Source organism: Festucalex cinctus, chromosome 10, assembly GCF_051991245.1.
Source record: "Festucalex cinctus isolate MCC-2025b chromosome 10, RoL_Fcin_1.0, whole genome shotgun sequence".
In the NCBI taxonomy this organism is placed as follows: Eukaryota; Metazoa; Chordata; class Actinopteri; order Syngnathiformes; family Syngnathidae; genus Festucalex; species Festucalex cinctus.
Window position 1 is genome coordinate 27,346,338 of NC_135420.1, and position 21,985 is coordinate 27,368,322.

The window sequence follows — 21,985 nt, forward strand, 5'->3', positions numbered from 1 at the left end:
AATGAAATTAATTTGGCGATAAAGCCGAATAAAATTTGTATGCTACAAATTCGCACATCGCATGCTAAATCTTCAGAGCTAATCAACGGCCAATCAAAATGTTCAATTTATTTGTGTTTGTAGCGACTAGCTAGTATATTCTGGCTGCCAAAAAAAAAAAAAAAAAAAAAAAGCAGAGCTTGGACAATGGAGACCTGCATATATCCGTACCATCTAATATTTGTAGCGGACCACCTGACTTACTGACAAAAGAAAATCAAGACCGCTTACCGGGCTGCTGTTTTTCTCTTGGTCAGTCTTTTGGTTGTAGAAGGGCTCGTCCCATTTGTCCTCAGCCTGCCAGGCGTACTTGAGAATGGTACTGAGGACAGCCTCCAACAGCAGGATGCCCAGGTAGATGATGAGGAAGGTGTTCATAGATCTGATAAGGGAAAATTGACTTTAATATCACATATCAATATGCACAAGATTCCCCTAAATTCTCTAAAATAGCATGTTTTTTTTTGTTTTTTTTTCAAAGGACTAAAAAAATCTTTCTCAAATGACTACATCTACACAAAAAAACATGTTCTTGAGAAATGATATTTCTAACTTCAACAATGACGCTAGTTCAAGTATGAAAGTGCTTACTTCTCGACTGCAGAGCGTTTCTGAGACTTGCATTTATAGTTGAGGGCCATTTTGGACTCCATCCCTGTGTAAACTGCAACACCTACAGCCAAACGCACAAGTAGTCGACTGTATTATTAAATAAGGAGAATGCGATGTGTTGCTAATTTAAGCTTTTAGGTGTATCGAGTGCCGCGTAAAAAAAAAGAAGAAAAAAATAGTATTTTGCACCTTCTCAAATTATTTTTGTGTATTTTCCACTGTTAAGGTCATCAAACAAATGCAGATATAATGCATTTTTTTCTTTTTCTTTTTTTTTTTAAGGGGGGGGGGGGGGTGCTTATATTTGCCGTCACAATTTAGGAATACAACCCTTTGTGTAGATGCCTGGTGTGTTGAGTGGTTTAATACTGTTTGTGCAAAGTGCTCGTGCACATTTGTTGGCCCACGTGTGATACTGTCAGTTTGTGCTCGAGTGTTATTTAGGCTAATATGCGAGCTAATACGATTGATGAGTCTCATATGAAGTTAATTTCACACTAATGAATACAGTTGTTTATGCAGCAGGCGTTTACGTTTGTGTATATTCTAGATGCGTGGTGTTGATACTCGCTTATCTTTTCCGTTTGAAGTGAATTGCCGCCACAGGGCCATCAATTTGCTGATTTTTATTATTTGTGGCAGGGCTCTCTGTCCACCCCTGGCAAATAGCAAAGGTTGACTGTAATTAGTTTGGTTCAGAGCAGCCCTGTGTCAATATCAAATCTATAATACAGAGCTGTAATAGTTTTAAATTGCCGCTTTCTCTGTAACTCAAGGCACTTAAACAAGGCCCTTTTTTTTTTAATATGCAAGTGTGACTCACCGAATATCTCTTTGGTATTTTTCAACCTGGCCCCTCGTAGCAACAAGTTTTCCGGACCTAGTGGTCTGACATACAATAGAAACAATGTTATTATCAGTCACGTTAAAATGGCATATCTCAACCTATATGAGATTTCACCTGACAACGTCCTCCCCATGATGAGTCACTGTTATCCGACCAACAAACCTGCAAAGGATCCCGCAGGCCTTTTAACACGGTTCGACTTGGTTTTCATACAAAACAGTTTTGTGCGTCGGAATTACCTGTACAGGTCAGCTTCCGGTTGCTGACACTCCACTACAGCCAGCAAGGTCTCCAGTTGTGACACTGACTGACATACGGCTGTCTCTGCCACTGAGTAGTGCGTCTACAAAAATGGACATACATAAAAAAAAAAAAAAAATGGTTTCAAGGAATATTTTGGAAAAACAAAGTTAAAGCATTGTGCTGGGGCGATAAAAAAGAAAAAAGAATTTCATCTTTCTGTGTCCCACAAATTAGGCTCCACCTTCTTTAATGTTGATGTCCAAATAGGCCCACATTGGATCAAGGCAGCGGAATAACAGAACAGCCACAAAAACAATGGCTGCCGCCTGTTAACGATTTTCCTCACAATCACACTTCGATCCGGGCCAGCGTCTTGACACGCTTACAAAACACTCGCGCGTGCGCGCACACACCTTGAGATTGGTCTCCCCATCCAGGCTGGCGGTGGTAATGTGACAAGTGCCGTCAGAACGGTCCGACGACAGCAACACCAGATCCGCTGGAAACGTCTCATCTTTGGCTACACGTACGATATCTCCCACCTGCGTAAAAGGGGCCAGAAAACACACATCGATCCGCATACATTAATACCGTACACAAATTAGTTCATTTAAAATGAATATGACATGTTTGAACAGTGTTACCTCGTTTATTGCGGTTTCATCTTTTCTAAAATGGCTGGCAGTGAATGAGTTAATGGAGTAAATGAATGTAAATGGAAAAAAAACCCACGAATGAAAAAGCATTCAATAAAGTACAAATCATACTAAAAAAAAACATATAATAAAATATATATAATTAACGGATTTATTTATTGTTTTTAAATTAACGCAGATTTCCATTATAGCGGGTAGTTTTTGGAACTCAACACCCGCCATAAACGAGGTAACACTGTATACATAATTTCATACAGTGTCTTACTGTCTATTGTAGTTATTGGCCCTCCTGGTTAAGATGCATTAAATAATCGTGCAACGAGGAATGCTTGAAGAGCAAACACTCTGTATTCTCCCATCTTGTGAAAGATTATTGGATATGATTAGTTTGTTGACATAAAATAAAGGGTGCTAATAATTGTGCAGCACGTATATTTGATGTCAAAGAATTATTTATTTATTTTTTAAATGGGGATTTCCCCCCTCCATCCCACAGATTTTACTTTTCTGTTTTTGGCCCGATATTATTTGGAGGACAAAACCCCCCAAAACAAAACGGAATTATTAGAAGCTAAAGACCACATCTTAATCATGGCCTTTGGAGGTGAGCATTTCCCTCGTACCCTGATGTTCTTGGATCTCGTCTGGACCAGGCTTCCGCTGCGCACAACAAACACCGGGGCCCCGTTCACCTCATTGTCCGCCTTGTGTCTCAGCCAGTCCTCGTAGCCCTGCGAAACATCAAACGGGATTGTGCAACATTAGACTCATTTGCGCGAACCCCCATCAACATTCACCCACCTGACCCTGGAAGGTGCAAACACCAAACAGCAAAAACATTTTACAACACAAGAATTCAATCTCGCTACATTATGTACTACAGGCAGGAAAACGCTTCTTCCGTAAACTACTTGGTCGGCATTAACAACCGCATAAAAGGGAAGTCGCCAGGTAGAAGTCCTCACCTGTTTTATGGCAGTTACTGTGATGACAAAGAAAAGCGGCAGACCACTTGTGACTGGGGAAGTCGGTGTGTCAATCATTAACTGGAAACACATGCAGAGTAAACATGATCAAATAATTCATTAGAATGACATTACTGGTCAATTTATGGCACAGTGTTCCCTCGTTTATTGCGGGTTCATCTTTCGCGGCCTCGATCTTTCGCTGATTTTTTTACAGCGTGCTTTTATTTTATTTTTTTATGTGCTTTTTGGTTTGTTTATTTTTTTTTGTTTTTGCACGACCCTCTCTCTCAAACCCTATGTACAATTGAACAAAAATAAAAAAATACTTTTAATGAAAAAAAAAAGATGACAGTAAATGGAAAACAAATGGTGAATAAAAAAGCATAATAATACCTAAAAAAATCATACCAAAATGAAAAAAACCAAATTAAAAACTATATACGGTGCTGTATATACTACTGTAATAAGTAAATAAAAAAAACAAACAAAAAACATACCTTTAATGGGAAAAAAATGACAGTAAATGGGAAAACAAAACAAAACGAATGATGAATAAAAAAAAAGCATAATACCACCTAAAAAAAATCATGCCAAAATGAAAAAAAAAACGTAATGAATGAAAAACTATATACTGTGCTGTATACTGCCCTGTAAAAGTAAATTTAAAAAACAAACAAACATACTTTTAATGGAAAAAATGAATATAAATGAAAAAAGAACGCAGATTTCCATTATTGCGGCTAGTTTTTGGAACGTAACACCCGCGATAAACGAGGGAACACTGTATTTGGGTTTGACGTAGCTATGGCAAAACTAGAATAACTGCATAAACCGTATTTGTCATTGTGAAGAGGGTAGAGTAGTTGTAGAAAGTGGAAAATTGACCGTTTGTTTCACAGTTGCTCTTGATGCTGTGCCTTCTTCAGGCAGATTAAGCTGCTCGGCTATTTTCAGTATTCAAAAACTCAATATACTCAAGAAAGTGCATATTGATGGATTTTTTTCTATTCTCTTAAACATTTTATTTTTTTTTTTCTTATCAGTTTTTTTTAAAGAATTTTTTGGGGGCTTTGATTCCCCTCCAAATGTCTTTATGAATCCAAGCCATATTAAAAGCAGGTATACATGATCTGATGTAAATTTGCCTTGTGTTAAAAAGCCACCATGATACAGTACTTGGTGTGACAAGGGCAGAGTGGTTCTTCATCCATATCAGCTCATTAAAAAAAAATAAAATAAATTGTCAGATTTGCCTTTTCACAGCGTGGAGATGCAACGGGGTCTTTTATCCCGTGAGGCAAATATGACTTAAGCGTCACTGACAAGTCGAGTGGGTGAAAATGGAGCCTTTTAACAAAGAGTCAAGTCAATTTTGCTCGGGCTTCACTACACAGGCTCGAATGAAAGAGGCGCGCTTTGAAAATTTGGGAGCCAAATTTTGCTTGGCCAGGCGGACTGATGATGCTTCAGGATGGTCGGACATCTCCATATTTTTTACTCAATGAGAGGGAGCAGCATTTCAGTTAGAGAAACAGACCTCCGACCGGTGCCCGTTAAGTTGCTGATTGACTCATGCTCCTCTGTCCTTAACAAGTCACACATTTTTATCTAGACAGGGGAGCAAAGATCGACGTCGCACAGGAGATGAATGTGTATGTTTGTTTACCTGTACAAGGAAGATGATGAGAAAGTAAAAGTTGGCTATCCTTCTGAACTGCTCGAACAGATTCTTGGGGACAAAATTCCAAATAGTATACTGCAAAAGAAGAAGACAATATTTAGGGCAGCAACCTTTTTGAAGCCGAGAGCTACTTCTTGGCTACTGCTTAATGTGAAGGGCAACCAGTTTGATTCATTATTATTATGGCTGGAAATGATAATTGGCTAAGTCAACCACAAAAATTGGTTGACACATGACAAGAATTTCTGCCTTGAAACGGGAATGTGACAATTACCTGACTAATTGATAGGATAATCAATTCTAAAAACCATTCATTATACTGACAGCACTAGTTATTTATTGACATTTATTTTTTTATGAAGACAATTATGAAACAGATAAATACCAACACTTAATTTACAAATTTCTTCCATTGTTTACATTTTCTAATGATCAATTATACACGGTATGGCATTCACTTGAAAAGAAATCTCCAGTTTTTGTCCATAATTATTTTTTAATTTCTGTTTTTCAAATGATAATTATTCTCTTGTTTGTTTTATGGATTTTTTTTATCCTGTTTTGCTGACTATTTATTTTCAGTTTCCCCCGTTTTTCTCTTTTCTTTTTTTTTCCTTGTTAGTCGGAATTATTTTTTTTTTTTACAAACCGCCCCCCCCCCCCCTTTTTTTAATTTTTTTTTTTATTTATTTTTTTACTTCGTACCTAATGCATGATATGCCATGTGGACATCAGATAAACTTATGTTGAAATAAATGACTAGCCACCTCAGTGCAATTCTTGCAATATTATTGCACACCCATTATAACACTTTCACCCTCCCTGACACAGTGTAATAGATGGGAACCGCCCGTATCGAAATACAGCCAAATTTGGCATATCTCAGTATATCAAGCAATTCAACAAGGCTAGATTTAGGACAACAACAAGAGAAAGGCATCACGCTGTGGCAATTGAAGTACTGTACCTTTGACGATATGATTCTGTTGTCGGCAAAACGTTGAGGTATGTAGTGACCATGCTGGGGGAAACGGTTTGCTACATAAACCGTCCTGGTGTCGCTTTGATGCGGGGGGTCAAAGCCCTGCAGGTGAACGTGAGAGAGAGAGAGAATGTCGAACAGATGAAAGGCATGACGTAAACGTCCGTCACACTTTTTTCTTTTTTTTTCCTAAGTACTGTATCAATTCCAATTCAGTTACTCCGAGTGGTTACTTTTGTCTATTTGGCCGGAAGAGCAAATTAATTTGGAAACCACAAAATCTTCCCAAGCAATACATGACAGCGCTGAACAATGAAAACAAAGTAATGTTAGTGAAGTTATCACCCAGCAGATTTGACAGAAACAGGAAACTGCAACTGAAACCTTATTTCAAACGTGCCAGGAAGTGAGAAGTGTAAACCGAACGTCAACCGCATCTGCTAAAATGATTGCTGACTCACTGTTGAACAGACCGAGCGCAACAATCATTAATATGCAGGTAACATTCAAACATTAGCTCAAGGTAGGAGGAGGCATAGTTGGGTCAAGGAGAAAAGTTGCCATCACTTTGTCGCTCCATCTGCTGTGTCAGATGTTCGGGGAAGTTCACAAACTACAGTACAGTCGGCAACCAAGTTGCACAATCATGATTGTCACACCAAGTTTACAAGTGCAACACACCACCTTCTCAGACCCTTTTGCAATGAACGCAAGAGCCTTTCCCAGGCCTCACGTGGTGCAGGAACAAATTTGTCATCTTTGCAAAAATATTTTCCATTATTAACAATGCGAAGCATGTTTTTTGGTCAGCGGCGTTGCCAGAAAGCTGCACAAGGTTAAATACAGTCTTGATGTGGCAACTTTTGAGTTGGGAGTTTCACTTTCACAAATTCGCCATCCGCTGTTTTTGATAGTATGACTGTTGCAAAACACAGCAATACAAATATGACTAGTGGCTCAACAAACAACTCTCCAACAACATGTGGGATCAATCTCATGGTATGAATATCCTGAAACGGAGTTAGTTACAAATGGTAAATGAAATGGGACAAAAATGAAAGAACTCATCATTTTCCAGATGGGCCTCTGACATGAGTATTATTTTTTAATTAATGTTAACTGTTCCACAAATAATTTGAATTCCAATATTTGATTTTTGAGGCTATGCTGTATTCTGAAAGCTTTTTGAGACGCAAACACAAGTACGCAACATTTGAAATTAGGGTCCACTGTATTCTCAAAGACTTTTGAGAGTCGAGACGTTACCCAATTAGCAGAAAGAGGAAAGCCTGTACAGTAGGATTTGTCCACGAGGACTCATCCAAATTAACCTCCTCGATATTAATGGGACTTCGTGTCACCGGACACTACCAGATATGTAATATCCGAGTTTGCAATGAGGTCAATTGAGGCTTCATCACACAAACTTTTGAGACGGATCAAAAGTCAATTAACTTAAAATTAAAACAAGCTAACTGTCTTAATTCAAAGTAAGCAGCATGGACATAAAATGTTGAGAACGTGGGGTCAAAAAATAAGCAAAATAGGACACGAGCATGAGGTGAACAAAAGCGTGATTTAAATCTTTGCATTTGACGGCACCAATGACAATGTATGTATTCATCCATCCATCAGTCCAGGAATGCAATTCTCACATGACTTCTCAAACCATTTTTGCTTCGAATTTGAACTCATTTCTCCTTCTATTTCCATTTTAAAAAACACTGTCCTCTGCCCTGCCATGTCATGGTTATATTGGCTTATTTATTTATTTTTTTGCAGACGTCAAATGTTTGCCAAAGACACGAAAAACACTAAAAAGCATAAATGATCAATCACCCCTACTTATTGCCATTTTTACACTGCATTGTTGCAACATTGTATATTTAGACAATAACATATCAAATAGAAATGCTTGTTTAGTGTACACGGATTCCAAAGCTCACGTGACATCTGTCGTTTGCTTTGCATGACAAAGCAACGTCACGCTATCAAACAACATGATGAATTTTTAGATCGTGACGATCGATCAAATATGCAACATGAAAGGAATCACAACAGACGTGAATTGTCAGGCCACTAGACAAACAAACCACACGCCAGTGATCGTTCAACAAAGAATGCGGAGGTTCGGGGACGATTTGGGTCGCCGCGTCATCAGAACGAACTGTTGGCTTTTCATAACTCGTCGCGGCACAACACCAGTTTGGACAAGTTGAACCTAAATCGACTTCAAAATGACTTTGAAAAGTTTACCAAAAACAAAAATGCAGTCTGAGTGTCTCTCAACTTGTGCCAGCTGGAAAGCAGCAACTCAGGTTGCTCACAAACGTCAACACAACCCAACTCACGTCTGCTTGACCAAATTGTTTTGGCCATTTTCAACACATTTCCCCTTCGCAAGTCGGCTGGATTTGCCGGCCGACAAATATTTAGGACACATCGACACGAGCTCTCTACTCTGGGCAACCGCTAGCTAGCAAACTGGCCAACTTTAAGTTAGTCCACATTTTTTTTTTGTGGGCTGCCGTCATCCGTCACGCCGAGTGACTCGTATCAATTTGCACTTTGCGGTGAACACCATTGAGAATGTCAGTTCCGAAATCTTACCAGCTGCTGTCGTATCCATCGTAGCATCCTTGCAGAAATACGTTCCAAGTAGCCACGACAGCCGCTAGCAGGCACTAGCAACTAGCTCCTCCCGTCGAAACCGTCCCCAAAACATAAACGTTTCCCCCAAAAGGCAACTCTTTTCGGTCGCATCACGCGACACATTCACACGGCGTCGTCGTGCAAAAGACTACAGTCGGCTCTTCCCATGTTGAGGTGACATTTGGACAAACGCTCCACCGTTTTAAAAGTGCCAGTCGAGAGAGACCAACACGAAGTCCCAGCAAGCTACGCTACATCTCATCGCTTTTCTCTCTCCCCGTCACCGACGCTCTGCCGCTGCTGCGTGCACCGCTCTGCGCAGTCGATGCTGCTCCGGGCAGCCTCGCAGCGCCCCCTGTCGAGCGATAGGAAAGTACAGGAAGCTACAGGAGGCCAATGGAGGCAAATATGGTGTAAAAGTAACTCGTAAAAATAAAATAAAATGTACCTGTAGAAAGAAAGCATAAATTTGTATCTGTAAAAGTCGTGATTTGTACCTGTAAAATAAATTTGTACCTGTTAAAGAAAAAAAAAGTATGTAAAAAAAGAAAAATTTGGACCTGTAAAAAAAAAAAAAAAAATCTTTAAAAAAAGAAAATGAAAATGTGTGCTAAAAAAAATGTACGTTAAAAAAAAAATAAAATAAAAAATCTGTACATAAAAAAAAACAACATGTACGTAAAAAAATACACAAATTTACACTTCTTTCTACAGGTACAATTTTTTTCTGTACAGATTTTTTGTACGTACATTTTTTTTTAACGTACATTTTTTGTACATACAATTTTTTTTTCCGTTACAGGTACCATTTTTATTTTTATTTTTTTACAGGTACAAATCACGACTTTTACAGATACAAATTTATACTTTTTTCTACATGTACATTTTTTTTTTTTTTAACGAGTTACTTTTACACCATATTTACCATACCATTTACCATATTTACACCATATGACCTCCATTCTTGAATCAGAATGAGCGCGTTCTACCCAATTTTGTTCAAATACAATTTTTTTTTCCAAGTTGTAACACATGGCAATCCCCCCCCCCCCAGAATTAAGCCAATGGACAGGGCATTCAGCGGGTTCACTAAATTACTGACTGTGCAACAACAGCGCTTCTTTCATTACCTCTTCAACTCAACCAAGTTCCAGCTACATTGTGTTTTTCCCTCCACTCCGGTATATGCCGAGTAGATGCGGGGAAACACCATCTTTATAGGACGGATTGACTGTGCAAATCCCGCGCTTAATCCTCGATCTGTCTGTGTTTGTATGTGAGCCCTCAGACCAGCCGTCGCTCCCATGTGACCGCCGGGGGTAATCTCTTACACTGATTTACGTAACTCCGCGTAAACCGCCACGGCATCGACATCTGGGAGTTTGTTTGGCATGATCAAATGGACATATACAAGTGTTTGGACTCTCAAACAGCGTCAGGAATCGTATTTACATATACACCAAGTAGCTTGTATGTTTCCAACGTAGTGGGAAAGGGTCGGAGAAGGTCCTTTTCTGGTTTGCATTAACTGTGCTCCATTGCATTCAACAACTTTCATCGATGAGTGGACGTGTTTTTGGCATAGAAAGAATTTGGCTGAGATCGTACCGTGGTTGACTCGTCCGCTTGTTGAAATGCTTCAAGCATGTGCACGTCTGAGTCGATCGCAAATGAAATCTCGTGCGGTTCGTGCCCCTGATGTCTGTCAAGGAAATGGATGGCAAGGTACCAAATGATGCCTGGCTGCTTCCCCAGACTTTTTGTTTCCAAACTATTCTGTCATTTTGCGAGTGCTTGTTAAGTGCTGTCACCACACAGAATTAATTAAGACATTGCGTTGAGGTAAAATCAAACACAATTGTAAAAATTGTGTAAAAAAATGCTGGGTTGTTTTCCTAAGCCGCTCAGTGGTCGGGTAAATGCTTAGGTTTACCGTTTAGTTATGTTTTAGTTGGTTTCAGTATTAGTTGTATTTATTTATTTTTAAAATGTGTATTACTTATATGCAATATTTAAAAACACCATAGGAGCTACGTCATCTGAAGGTGCTTTTCTATTGGCTGCTGCGAGATGACATCACTTCTGGGTGACACACATTCAACCGTCCTTATTCCAGTTATGTTATATGTGACTGCTGCGGAGCAAAGCAGTAGCGAAGCAAAGCAGGCACATATTACTATCCTAGAAAATGACGTTTATTATTTTTCTTTATTTAGCGGCATTTTTCAGACAGAACGCGGCCTGAACCGTTGAACATACCAGCACAAATGAGGTATCAAAAGATGCGGTTCAATCTGATTCGGCGGGGGATTTTTTATTTTTTATTTTTTTTTTCGGAATTCCGAAAACGTCCCATAGGAATGAATGGAGAAGATCCAAAAATCAAGCACCAAGGGCTTGACCTGATTTCAACAGGAAGTGACCTGATTTCAACAGGAAGTGACCCAGAAGTGACCTGATTTCAACAGGAAGTGACTTGATTTCCACAGGAAGTGACCCAGAAGTGACCAGATTTCAACAGGATGTGACCCGGAAGTGGCCTAAAATCAACAGGAAGTGACCTGATTTCAACAGGAAGTGACCCAGAAGTGGCCTGATTTCCACAGGAAGTGACCCAGAAGTGACCTGATTTCAACAGGAAATGACCTGATTTCAACAGGATGTGACCCGGAAGTGGCCTAAAATCAGCAGGAAGTGACCTGATTTCCACAGGAAGTGACCCAGAACCGACCTGATCTCAACAAGAAGTGCCCTGATTTCAACAGGAAGTGACTTGATTTCAACCGGTTTTTCCAAACTGTTCAGTGCATGCTGCTTTCCACCTTGCAAGAGTCAGCAGTCACAGCCAAAATTTCTGCGGAAATTTTTCTGGTATTAAAATAAATCTATTTCCACCTTCAAAGCTTTTTCCACCTTCGATGAAAGTCTAAAGCATTTAAAAAAAAAAACAATTTCACGATAGTAACTTCAGAAAGCTACTTTTTATTTATTTCCTATTTTAGGTTGTCAATGTGCGTTTTTAATCATTGTGATAAGCCACTTTTCTTCTCTTTTTGCTCTACAAATGTCTTCAGTTCTGTTTGTTAATACTTTCATTGTAGCTGTTGTGCTTTAGATGCCTTATGTATGAAATGTGCTGTATGTATCAATAAAGTTTCCTTTGCTTCTTCCGTCTTGGTCAGTGTGTACAGCATTGGACAGAGTTAATCCCTCAAGGCCTGTTTAACGGTGCCTTGGCTGATCCTCTTTGTAAATACCCCAGCAGCACTAAGTGGCTTTCAATCATTACCGCCAACTATCCTTATTAGTATTAATAGGCTTAGGACAAGTTCTCCATCTCTGCGCAGACTTCCTGTCTCTCTCCGTAATGGTTGCTTGCTCCGGCTTTGGATTCCATTTTTGTGTGTGTGTGTGTGTGTGTGTGTATATTAATGTCTGCTTGCATTAGAATTAACATCTATCTCTCTGTGGGGGAACGAGGCTCTGAGGAACGGAGCTGAAATAGTGCCTCGGCCTCAGAGCAATTTGGAAAATGAATGGGGTTGGCTTTGAGACTGGGATGGTGGGCCAAATGCCAATTGGTCATTAGCCTCAGTTGGAAAAAGAAAAAAAAGAAAATAGCTCTTTGGGCTTTGCCTCTAAATGATCACAAAATGATGTCCGTTGTGTTTTGGCAATAGATATGTCTGCAGATGTGGGCTGAGATAGAAACGGGATGTCTGGTGTTGGTCTCCCTCTTCAGGTCAATATGCGGAATTACAACTTTTCGGAGGCGGGGAAAAATACAGTTACAGTGTTTGTATTAATCAAATATTTATTTGATTGATTGACTGATTGGGTTTTATTGACCTTATAAACACATCACAAGAGTAAAATATAAGTAATGAAAAGAAAAATACATTGTCAATAGTATCATAATTTACATATTCAAAAGGAGTAGGAAAAAAGCACAAAAACCTATCTAGTCCTACTCCCTAATGCTTCCATCATAATAATATACTAAAGTTGTTCTTACTAACATAAAAGATAAACAATATAAAATAAACAAAACGTGTTTGTGTTAAGTGCACAGATAAATTCGTATGAGTTATAAGTGTTTATCCATTACATATACGCAAAGGAGAGCGAAAGTAAAGCCCTACATAAACAATAAATATGAGACATTTATCTTTTGTGTGCATCACAGCGGTGATGTAAACGATGTTACATAGTCTCGCTTGATAAAATAGTAGTCATTCTCATTATTTGTTTTCATTTGATTAGTATTAGAAAAAAATATTTAATAAAATATATTTAATATGTTAAATTGTACAACTGTGGAATTTTCCCAAGGTCTGCGTTTGATTTTCAAAATGGACAGATGTGTACTTTTTTTTTTTTTTTTTTTTTTAAAGGGAATTTTGTGTAATTTAAAAATAGTCATTGTCATTATTTGATTTCATTTAATTAGATTTAAAAATATATATACAGTATACATTTTTATTTAAAGGGAATTTGTGTAATTAAAAAAAAAAAAAAACACTAACCAGTAGTCATATTTGTTAAAACTGACAGTTGTAAATAACATTAAAATAAAAGTAAATAATAATTAAATAATAATAATAAAATCATCAGTGGAAAAATCCTGTATGGCCCCATCTTGTACATTTTAATTAGAATTTTAATAAATCGCAGATGCTGAGGAAAATGGCCATTTTTACACCAAAAATCGGGCCCTAAGACTGATTAAAGTCAACCGAAAAGCCATGCATGACTCACAGCAGGAAACGAACCCACTGCAACTGCAGGGAAGTGACGATACTACCACTGGCCACACACCAACACACCATTATTACGTCAATGTACTCAACATGGATGCATAGAAATGGATTGGAAGTGTCAGTAATTGAATATTGCAAAACTGCCTCCCATTTAAGAGCAAGAAGATGTGTCTTCATCAAGTTACTATGGTAACTGTGCATATCACAACATGTGTCTCCGTGTAATATCAGGTGCGTGTGTTTGTTGTTGCCATAGTAACACTCGGCCCCAGTGACCTTGGCTTTTTTTTGGGCCCACTATCCTCGCCACATCTCCTGCGCTGATCCTCAGCTTGGGAGAGACAGAGAAGCAGATGCTTTTGACTGGTGTGTGTGTTCAGACAGCAGATGGACATTTCGGTCCGTGAAGTAGTTTTCTTCTGCTGCTGCTGCAGAATTAGTGGAACATTTGGATTTGCCGCTTGTGTCTGTTTGAGCATGTGCGGATATGATAACCCGACAGTCGGGTAGCGGTTTTGCACGTACAACTCCAAATATGTCTGCCACTCTTATCTGGAAAAACCTCCAGTTGAACCCTCAAAGTCTGCACAAGGTCCGAAGATGGAAGGTGAAGTGCGTACGGTAGCGTTGGGTATTGATACTAATTTCCTGAATCGGTTCCATTTTGATTCATAAGAGTTCAATTGGATTCAATTTTTATTTTTTTTTAAATTCAATTTGATTCAAGTCAATTCAATCCAATATTGATTGATACATATTGATATATATTTATGGAATATCAATTCTTAAAGGGATACTTGACTCAATGAACCATTTTTAGCAGTGAAAAGTTAATATTTTGTTCAGAATTAATTTGCTCACTTCATTATTTTTCATGTACAATTAATACCTTTAAAAAGTTGCTGGTTCACCTGTTTTCTGGGGTTGTTCAGCAAACGGAGTCATTACCTACTTCATCATCAGCTGACAGCAGGTAGAAAAATTACTTTTTAAAGGTATTAATTGTACATGAAAAATAATGAAGATACCACATTAATTATAGACAAAATGTGAACTTTTTACTGCTGAAAATGGCTCAATGAGTCAAGTATCCCTTTAAATACCAAGGACATGATTTAAAAACTCCACAAACATTACATTCCAAATTAAATTAGGCACAGGTAGCAACTGGTCTGATAATAATAATGATAATAATAATAATAATTAATAATAATAGTTTAGTTTGTGTTGTTAATGAAAGTAACACACGGTATCATTATTTAAGTGCCGCACAAACATCGACAACAGCAAGGATGACGTGAAAATACCATTTTCATAATTGTAATTTAATAAGTGTAAATTCAAATTAATAAAATATTCTGAATTGTCTTAAAGTGCAAGACGTTAAGACTGAAAAACATTTAGGCCTTTAATATTTTCTCTTGAATTTCTGAAAAAAAGTCATATTAAAATAACAGATTTATGGTTTTATGAATCAATATCGGACTACAAAAAGGAAAATCAATTTGATTTCAAATAATCAATTATTATTATTATTATTATTTTAACCCAGCCCTAGAATATGGGCGGTTGCGGATGCGACACCACCGGTGCATCGCACTATTTGGTGACAAAAAAAATAAGTTGGATTTTAGACTCGCAAAAAGCAGGTCTAACTTGCGGCGCGTGTGGCGTAACGAGGTTTTGGTGGATTTGAAACGAGGCGCAGGGAGACAAATTCGTATTTCATTCACAAATATAACCACAGCGTGGGACAATAAAAGGAATGACTTCATTTTAGAGTGTAGCGTAAAATATCTTCTGCCTCGGCAGCCTCCGAGCCTCGAGGCAGTAAAGCTGCCAGTCCATCAGCGATGATAAGTCCTGTAATAGTTGCAATGACAAGCCTTTCATCTGTGCCCCCCCACTCTTGCTACATGACTTTAATGGCCCTGACATCACGTAAGCCCCAGCAAGCAGCAGCTGGCTGTTTGTGTGTCCTCATCCAGGAACGGGGAGTTGTTTCTACCTGCATCCTGGTGTGGCTCTAATCCCTGTTGGTTCTGCTCCAGCACCAGGAGAGAATGTTCGCCCACCCCCAACACACATATACATACACATAACGCACACCTGCACACGCACAGTCACACAGGTACTTGTGTTAGAAGTTAAATTTTTCCTCTTGAATAAAGTATAAAATGTAGTCTTTCGTTCAAATGTGCGCGCTATTTAATTTACTCATCTATGTTGTTTGGTTGCATCTTCCTTTAAATTGACAGATGAAACGTTATAAAGCAAATATTGCTCTCAGTAGCTGATTTGACATTTTCTCTCAGTTTTGTAATTGCTTGTTTTCACACCCATATGTAGATGGAGCTTGGATTTGCATTTTGCACCCAAAAACCTGCGATGGCGTATTCGTTTCACCACCAAGTCCCGAATCAATGCGAATAGTTTACTAATTGCACTTTTGACAAAAAGAAACCCTCATGTAAATTTCCCAGAGGGAGCCATCCCAAAGGGATCAATAAAGTCAAGTCTAAGTCTAAAAAAAGCTTAGAATTCTAAATAGTTTTGTAAATAATGATGAAACTTAACTATATTCAAATGCTAATGGCTGCAAAACGGAAACAGATAGAAATCATTGTATTCTAGTTTGGCAGGCTTAGTGAGTGGCAACACAAGATGGCCGCCGGTTGCTTCCATTCTCCTTACGGTGGTAGGTAAGAGGCATTAGTACATTTATATATAAAGTTTGTGGGCAGAACCTAGGATGTTTGTTTGTTTTTGCTTTTGGTAAAAAGTTTAAATCCAACCCTGTTGTGTCTGTTGTACCAACAAGCTAGCGCTAAGCTAACTTTGGAGGGTTCTTTCTCACTTCAAAGTAGTAAAGATATACAAAACCCAAATCTTGAATTGAGCGTAAACATTCCGAGCTATTTATGGGACGAAACAAAATGTGTTAACTTCTGAATTGTGGATCACATTCAAATGTCAAGAACTGGGAACACGTCAAAGCTAAGATGTTGATCTCATATTGATTTTTCAAGCCCCAAAGTCAAGAAATTGTCGTTGGGGGGGGGGGGGGGATTAACTCTCTACCGTCTGACTAATGTCTCGGAATTGAGCTTTACATACCAGTCAGTCAGTTGCTTAATCTACAAGGGAGGGCGAGGAAGGGGGAGGAGAAAAAAAGACCACCAACGCGCTATAGCGAGTCTATCTGAAATTGCGGCGTGCGCGACGGGCAAGACGTTATCGTCCCAGCAGCTTTTGATATGAGCTGAAGTGTAAAGATTTGCTCAGGTCGTTTCACAAACTTCTCTTATCTTCACTCACTGGCGTTCCAACTGATACGACCACTGTTGCTACCTCGGGTGCGTGTGAGAAAATGTGTTTCGAGCGTTTGGGGTTCATTGAGCGTCCAAATTGATTTAGTCGTTGACCGTCCGTGTCTCTCTGTAAACATCCACAATCAAACGTGTGTTGAGAGACAGAAAGACCAGCATGTTTAGCCCAAGGGCTAACCCGCTATAAGGCCCAGACCAAACATCTGTCTCGGCTTCCTCTGCCTCGTGTGCGCTTTTCATCACCACCGCCCCCATATCTTGTCCTCTGAAGAGGCAGCGTGCCCACACTTAATCATAATAAACCACAGCAGGAAAGAAAAGGAAACGGGGGCTTTTGAAAAGTGGCTGCCTGTGTAGAAGCGTGTGCGTGTTTGTGTGTGGCCTATTTGAGAAAAGTCCAATTCATTCAATGGCCTCAGTTATTCATGTCAATTTATTTTTCTTCACTACTTTTTGTATTATTTAAATTTAAATTGTTTTAGACTTCAGCCAGTAGTGTGAAATCTAAGAATTCTCAATAGCAACTAATTTAGCCATCCATCCATCCATCCATCCATCATCCATCCATCCATCCATCCATCCATCCATCCATCCATCCACTGAACCGCTTGCTCCTCTCAAGGGTCGTGGGGGGGTGCTGGAGCCTATCCCAACCGGCTGCGGGCAGTAGGCGGGGTACACCCTGAACTGGTTGCCAGCCAATCGCAGGGATTTAGTCATTATTACAATAATACTGACCCCGCCTACTGCCCGAAGTCGGCTGGGATAGGCTCCAGCACCCCCGCGGCCCTTGTGAAGAATAAGCGGTAAGGAAAATGGATGGATGGACAATTATATTGTACAAAAGTATTTCCCGACCAAGCACATTGCAGGGGCTACATGGAAACATTTCATATTATTTTAATATATTATTCATTTCATAAGCCCATCAATAAAATGGTATGTATGCATTTCAACTTGTTTCCATGGGGAGACAAGTGTTTTGTTCCTGAGATACCTAATTTAAGGGAACTTATTTAAAAAGACCTCCATTTTTTTTTATTTTTTTTTGCAGCAGCAAATATTATGAGATTAATATAACAAAGGCTAGCTAGCTCATTATTTATTTTTGATTTAATAAAAAAACAAAAACATAATTATTTGTCATCTTATTGTAATGGAGAAAATTATTATTATTATTATTATTATTATTATTATTATTATTATTATTACCTAATCAAATGTGGGTATTTTTTCTTTTAACATCATTAGTGTTTTGATATTGAATTGTTGGCTATTGAACTCCAATCTCCAAACGACTGCATTACGTTTACATAAAAAAAAATAAAAATTTTTTAATATACTAAATCACCACTAGATGGTAGTACCCACCCACCAATCAGCCTCAAGTTGTCCAGCTTCAGACTAACTGGTGCAAGCATCACTCCTTATGTCAGTTTGGTTGATCATGAAAACGGAGCCGTCTATATTTATGTGAAAAAGAAAAAAAATGTGTCTCAATTTTCTGATCACTGTAGTCCCCACAACAACCATATCCATGAAAGTTTTTTTTTTTTTTTTTTTGAGATTATGTCACTCCTCAACCCAGCAATTGCTATTAACACCTGCCTGGCCTAATGTACACACAAACACACTGTGCAACGTGCACTCCCCTCCATGTTTACCTGCTGCTTGAAGCAGCTGCTGCCTCTTTTGTAATGACGTTAATCCCGGCCCAAACTGGAAGCGCGCACACCCAGACGCACGCATATGCGTGCGTGTGCCCTATACTTGTATCAATGGCTCCGTATTGAGTCAATATTAGCTTGTTTGGGGCATTTGTCTTTGATCCATTGTACGTAAAAAAAAACCCAATTGAGTTGAGTTGAGTTGCATAGAAGTCAATGTTGACTCTGATGTCTTACAGTTCAAGGGTAAGAATGAGCAAGTGCACTTAGAAGGGCCTTAATAGACATGTTGAGAGGTTTTGACCTCATTTTCTCAACCAGGTGTGGCATATGTCCAAGTTGTATTAAAAATAACTAAAATAGCTATTAGGGGTTATTTTATCAGGAGGATCAATTAAAATTTCCCAGGAATTCAAACAAAAGAGTACTATTGATATATACATTTCACTGAACAAAATACCAAAACAAACTGTAAACAAAGATCTTTCTGACATAGATAATTAGCCAACGTGTCAAACTTCTTTTTTTTTTTTTTTTTTTTTTTAAACAATATCTTGTGCAGAATCCTCACATTCTGGGTTCTGGCCGAGGTATAAACATTTCAACTTTGGCCTTTCTGTGTGGAGTTTGCATGTTCTCCCTGTGTTTGCACAGGTTTTCCTCAAGGTGCTCCGTTTTCCTGCCATACTCCAAAAGTCATATTTCACACATTCCTCATATAAAGGTGGGCTGAGTGCCAAAAAAAAAGTAAAAAAATAAATAAAAAAATCCGAGGACCTTGCCTCGTTTCGCCAGGTATAGCGATTGAAAACCAGACATTCCATCATACATCCATTTTCTAAATCTCAACGTCCCCGAGTTCGTAACAAACATGGTGAAGCGGCATTTATCTGTTATGCTGCATGCACATGAATGAACGTTCAACAGAAATGAAATCAGCAATGAGTGTAAAGGCTTTTAAATCTACGTTATAAACTTTTAATTTCCACCGTACCTTTGATTAAGATCTTTTCAACATTTTAAATCAATTTCACAGTCCAGCCTTTTACATTTTTTTTTAAAAGGTACTTTTCTTTCTTTACTTTTAAGTGTCTTCTGTTAAGGTGTTTAAATGTTAGTGAATTCGCATTCTCGTCTGGTTTGCTGTTGTTGAACTTTTTCAAATGTTGAAATGATGCAAGTCTTGTAACTTGTGCTAGCCAAGAAAATGTGAAATTTGTAGTGGCGATTAAAGAGGAAGAGGAGAGAAATGTCTCCATCCCGCTCTGCCTGCCTGTTTTCCGGTCTTGAAAATGTTCACTGTGGCTTGAGTATCAATGGTTGCTTTTTTTTTTTTTTTTGCTTTGCATGATAAATATGATGTGTGTGTGTGTGCGCGTGTGCGTGAGAGTGAGAGTCCAGCAGGGCACTCCAATGCATGAGTAGCTTGGATTCCCGCCAGCATGTAAAACCTAGCAACAAGATTTGACTTGGCCCCGCTGCGAGCGAGAGGGAGCTGGCATATGCGCGCCGTTGGCATATGGATCTTTGTTTGTCCGTTTTGGACCATTTAGTCATTCTGTCACTCCAAGCGGACCACTTAGTGAATTGCTGATACTTGCGCTTCCGAAATCTCACGCCATTTTTCGCACAGACGCGCGCGTGCGAGCCAAGATTGCAGCCTGCCCGCTAGACCGTCTGTTGCTGTTCACATGGCCTGAATGAAATGAATACCTTTTTTGCAATTAATCCTTTTAAAAGCAGCATGTGTGATCCCCCTGGCTCACGCCGAGGTGGCCGCCAGTGCAGGCCGCATCCTCGCCAAGTCAAATCAGACCGTCGCTTCCTTCAAACACGGTCAATTGTGGTCGGATGGTGGGCAGAACCGGCACCGAGAGTTCATTGTTTACGTCTGGAGCCAATAACGTACAACCTCGTTAAATACGGTCTATGCAAGGCTGAAAGTGTGAAAGTTGTATTTTTTTAAAGCACTATAACGCAATATTCTGTGGGCCTTGCAAAATCAGACAAAATCCAGTAAAAGAGCGAAGGGGATTGCTTCAGTGAAAATGGCTCTTAAAGAATTTTTCGAAGTCAATCTTTCCAAATGCTTGTTCTCGAGTTGCACATGCACTTTCTGTTTCCTTACTTTGCTTTGAAAATGGCATCAGGTTTGTTTTGTTTGTAAATGCTTTTAAATGTTGCATTTTTAATAATGTGACTTACCTTGTGAATGAAACGCGCTATATACATAAAGCTGCCTCTCCTTGCATGACTTTTCACATTTTGTTTGGTAAGTAAGCTTAGAAATGTATTTCTTTCTTGTTCAAGGCTTTCAAATTAGACTAAATTGGACAAGACAACAGAGTAAAGATATCACGAATGAATGATATATGTATATGAAGTAACAGAAATACAATCAAGCGCCAGGATTTACAGAGTAGTTCAACATAATGTTTTATGAGTCTTGATGTTCATCACAAGGTTCATTCCATCAGCCATTATTTTAAAACAAATAAAGAAATAATAAATATTAGATGTAGATTCAAGTGTGGCGCCTCTAAGAATGCCCGTGAAGTTTCACAATTTTGTATTCAATCCAACTTTTTAGGGGTAAAAAAAAAAAAAGTGCCTGCAGTCATGCTTGCGATTGTTCAACAGCTTCACACCATGCGAGTCATCCTGCCTCAGGAGACCTCACTCAAGTTCAACAACTTTTTGAGACCAAAATTCTTCTTCTTCTTCGGAATGTCTTCACTAGACTAAGTGCAATTTCAGGACAAATTGCGTGGGAATGCTGAATGCTAAGATTTGAATGCATGTGGAATGAAGTTAAATTTAGAGATTTATTCTGAAATTATGACCTCCTGGTTACTGGGCAATGCACCACCGAGCAGTATCAGACACCTGGTAATGATGATAAGTTATATGTATGGAAGTGGGTGTGAAAAGTGATACTTAGAAAAAGTTCAATGTCTGTCCCATTGAAAACGAATGGGGGGGAAAGTTTATTTTAAATGTTAAATTGTGCAAAAGTGTGTCAATTTTTTAAGCTAGTTGGAATTCGAACAGTGTAAATTGGAAATATGTGAGAGTTGTTACACGGCAAAAAAAAGTGTGGAGAATAAAAATCACAATAACATGTGGGAATGCTTCAGCATTCCCACAATTACCAACGATGAAAATGTAAGCAGCAAACAAGCAGTAAGTGAAGGAGTGAGCGCTGAAAGGCAGGCAAAGCATCTCGGAATTTGGGATATATCGATTTTTTATTTTTTTTTTAATTGACAATATTACACAGTATTGTGAGTATCAGTTACATGAGTGACGCGGCAAATGAAGTTCATAAACAGACAGTCAATGGAAATATTACTCATTACTGTTCCGTTTTGATGAATGCCATCCAAGCAGCTTTTGTTCTTTTCCCCCAGTTTCGAATTTTTCCTGCTTTGTTGTGAGTTGAAGGGGTGAAAGAAAGACCACCTCCGGAGGAATTTGTTGGAACCAGCAGGAGGTTGTGTGGGCCCAAATCATCCACTTCCCAAATTCCCACTGCCCTCGGATGACACA

The 21,985-nt window shown here is 38.8% G+C and overlaps 2 protein-coding genes across 7 annotated transcripts in view; one reads left to right on the plus strand and one right to left on the minus strand.

Moving 5' to 3' along the window:
* atp11b (ATPase phospholipid transporting 11B) overlaps positions 1 to 9,031 on the minus strand; it is a 28,473-nt gene extending 19,442 nt beyond the window's left edge. For 4 of the 5 annotated variants that reach the window (XR_013285265.1, XR_013285266.1, XM_077533612.1 and 1 more), the window contains exons 1-11: positions 8,639 to 9,031; positions 6,014 to 6,130; positions 5,032 to 5,121; positions 3,363 to 3,443; positions 3,021 to 3,128; positions 2,155 to 2,283; positions 1,738 to 1,841; positions 1,613 to 1,660; positions 1,475 to 1,539; positions 631 to 712; positions 271 to 421 (exon numbers count right to left, since the gene is read on the minus strand). Coding sequence is in view for 3 of the 5 variants with exons in the window: in XM_077533612.1 (XP_077389738.1) it covers positions 271 to 421; positions 631 to 712; positions 1,475 to 1,539; positions 1,613 to 1,660; positions 1,738 to 1,841; positions 2,155 to 2,283; positions 3,021 to 3,128; positions 3,363 to 3,443; positions 5,032 to 5,121; positions 6,014 to 6,130; positions 8,639 to 8,665 (1,002 nt within the window). In the remaining 2 variants the exon portion in view is untranslated. The remainder of the gene's footprint in view (positions 1 to 270; positions 422 to 630; positions 713 to 1,474; positions 1,540 to 1,612; positions 1,661 to 1,737; positions 1,842 to 2,154; positions 2,284 to 3,020; positions 3,129 to 3,362; positions 3,444 to 5,031; positions 5,122 to 6,013; positions 6,131 to 8,638) is intronic. The other variant, XM_077533613.1, reaches the window with a different exon arrangement.
* The window catches only part of LOC144026706 (uncharacterized), a 166,501-nt gene that overhangs the window by 20,470 nt on the left and 124,046 nt on the right, over positions 1 to 21,985 (plus strand). The gene's annotated exons all lie outside the window — the stretch shown is intronic.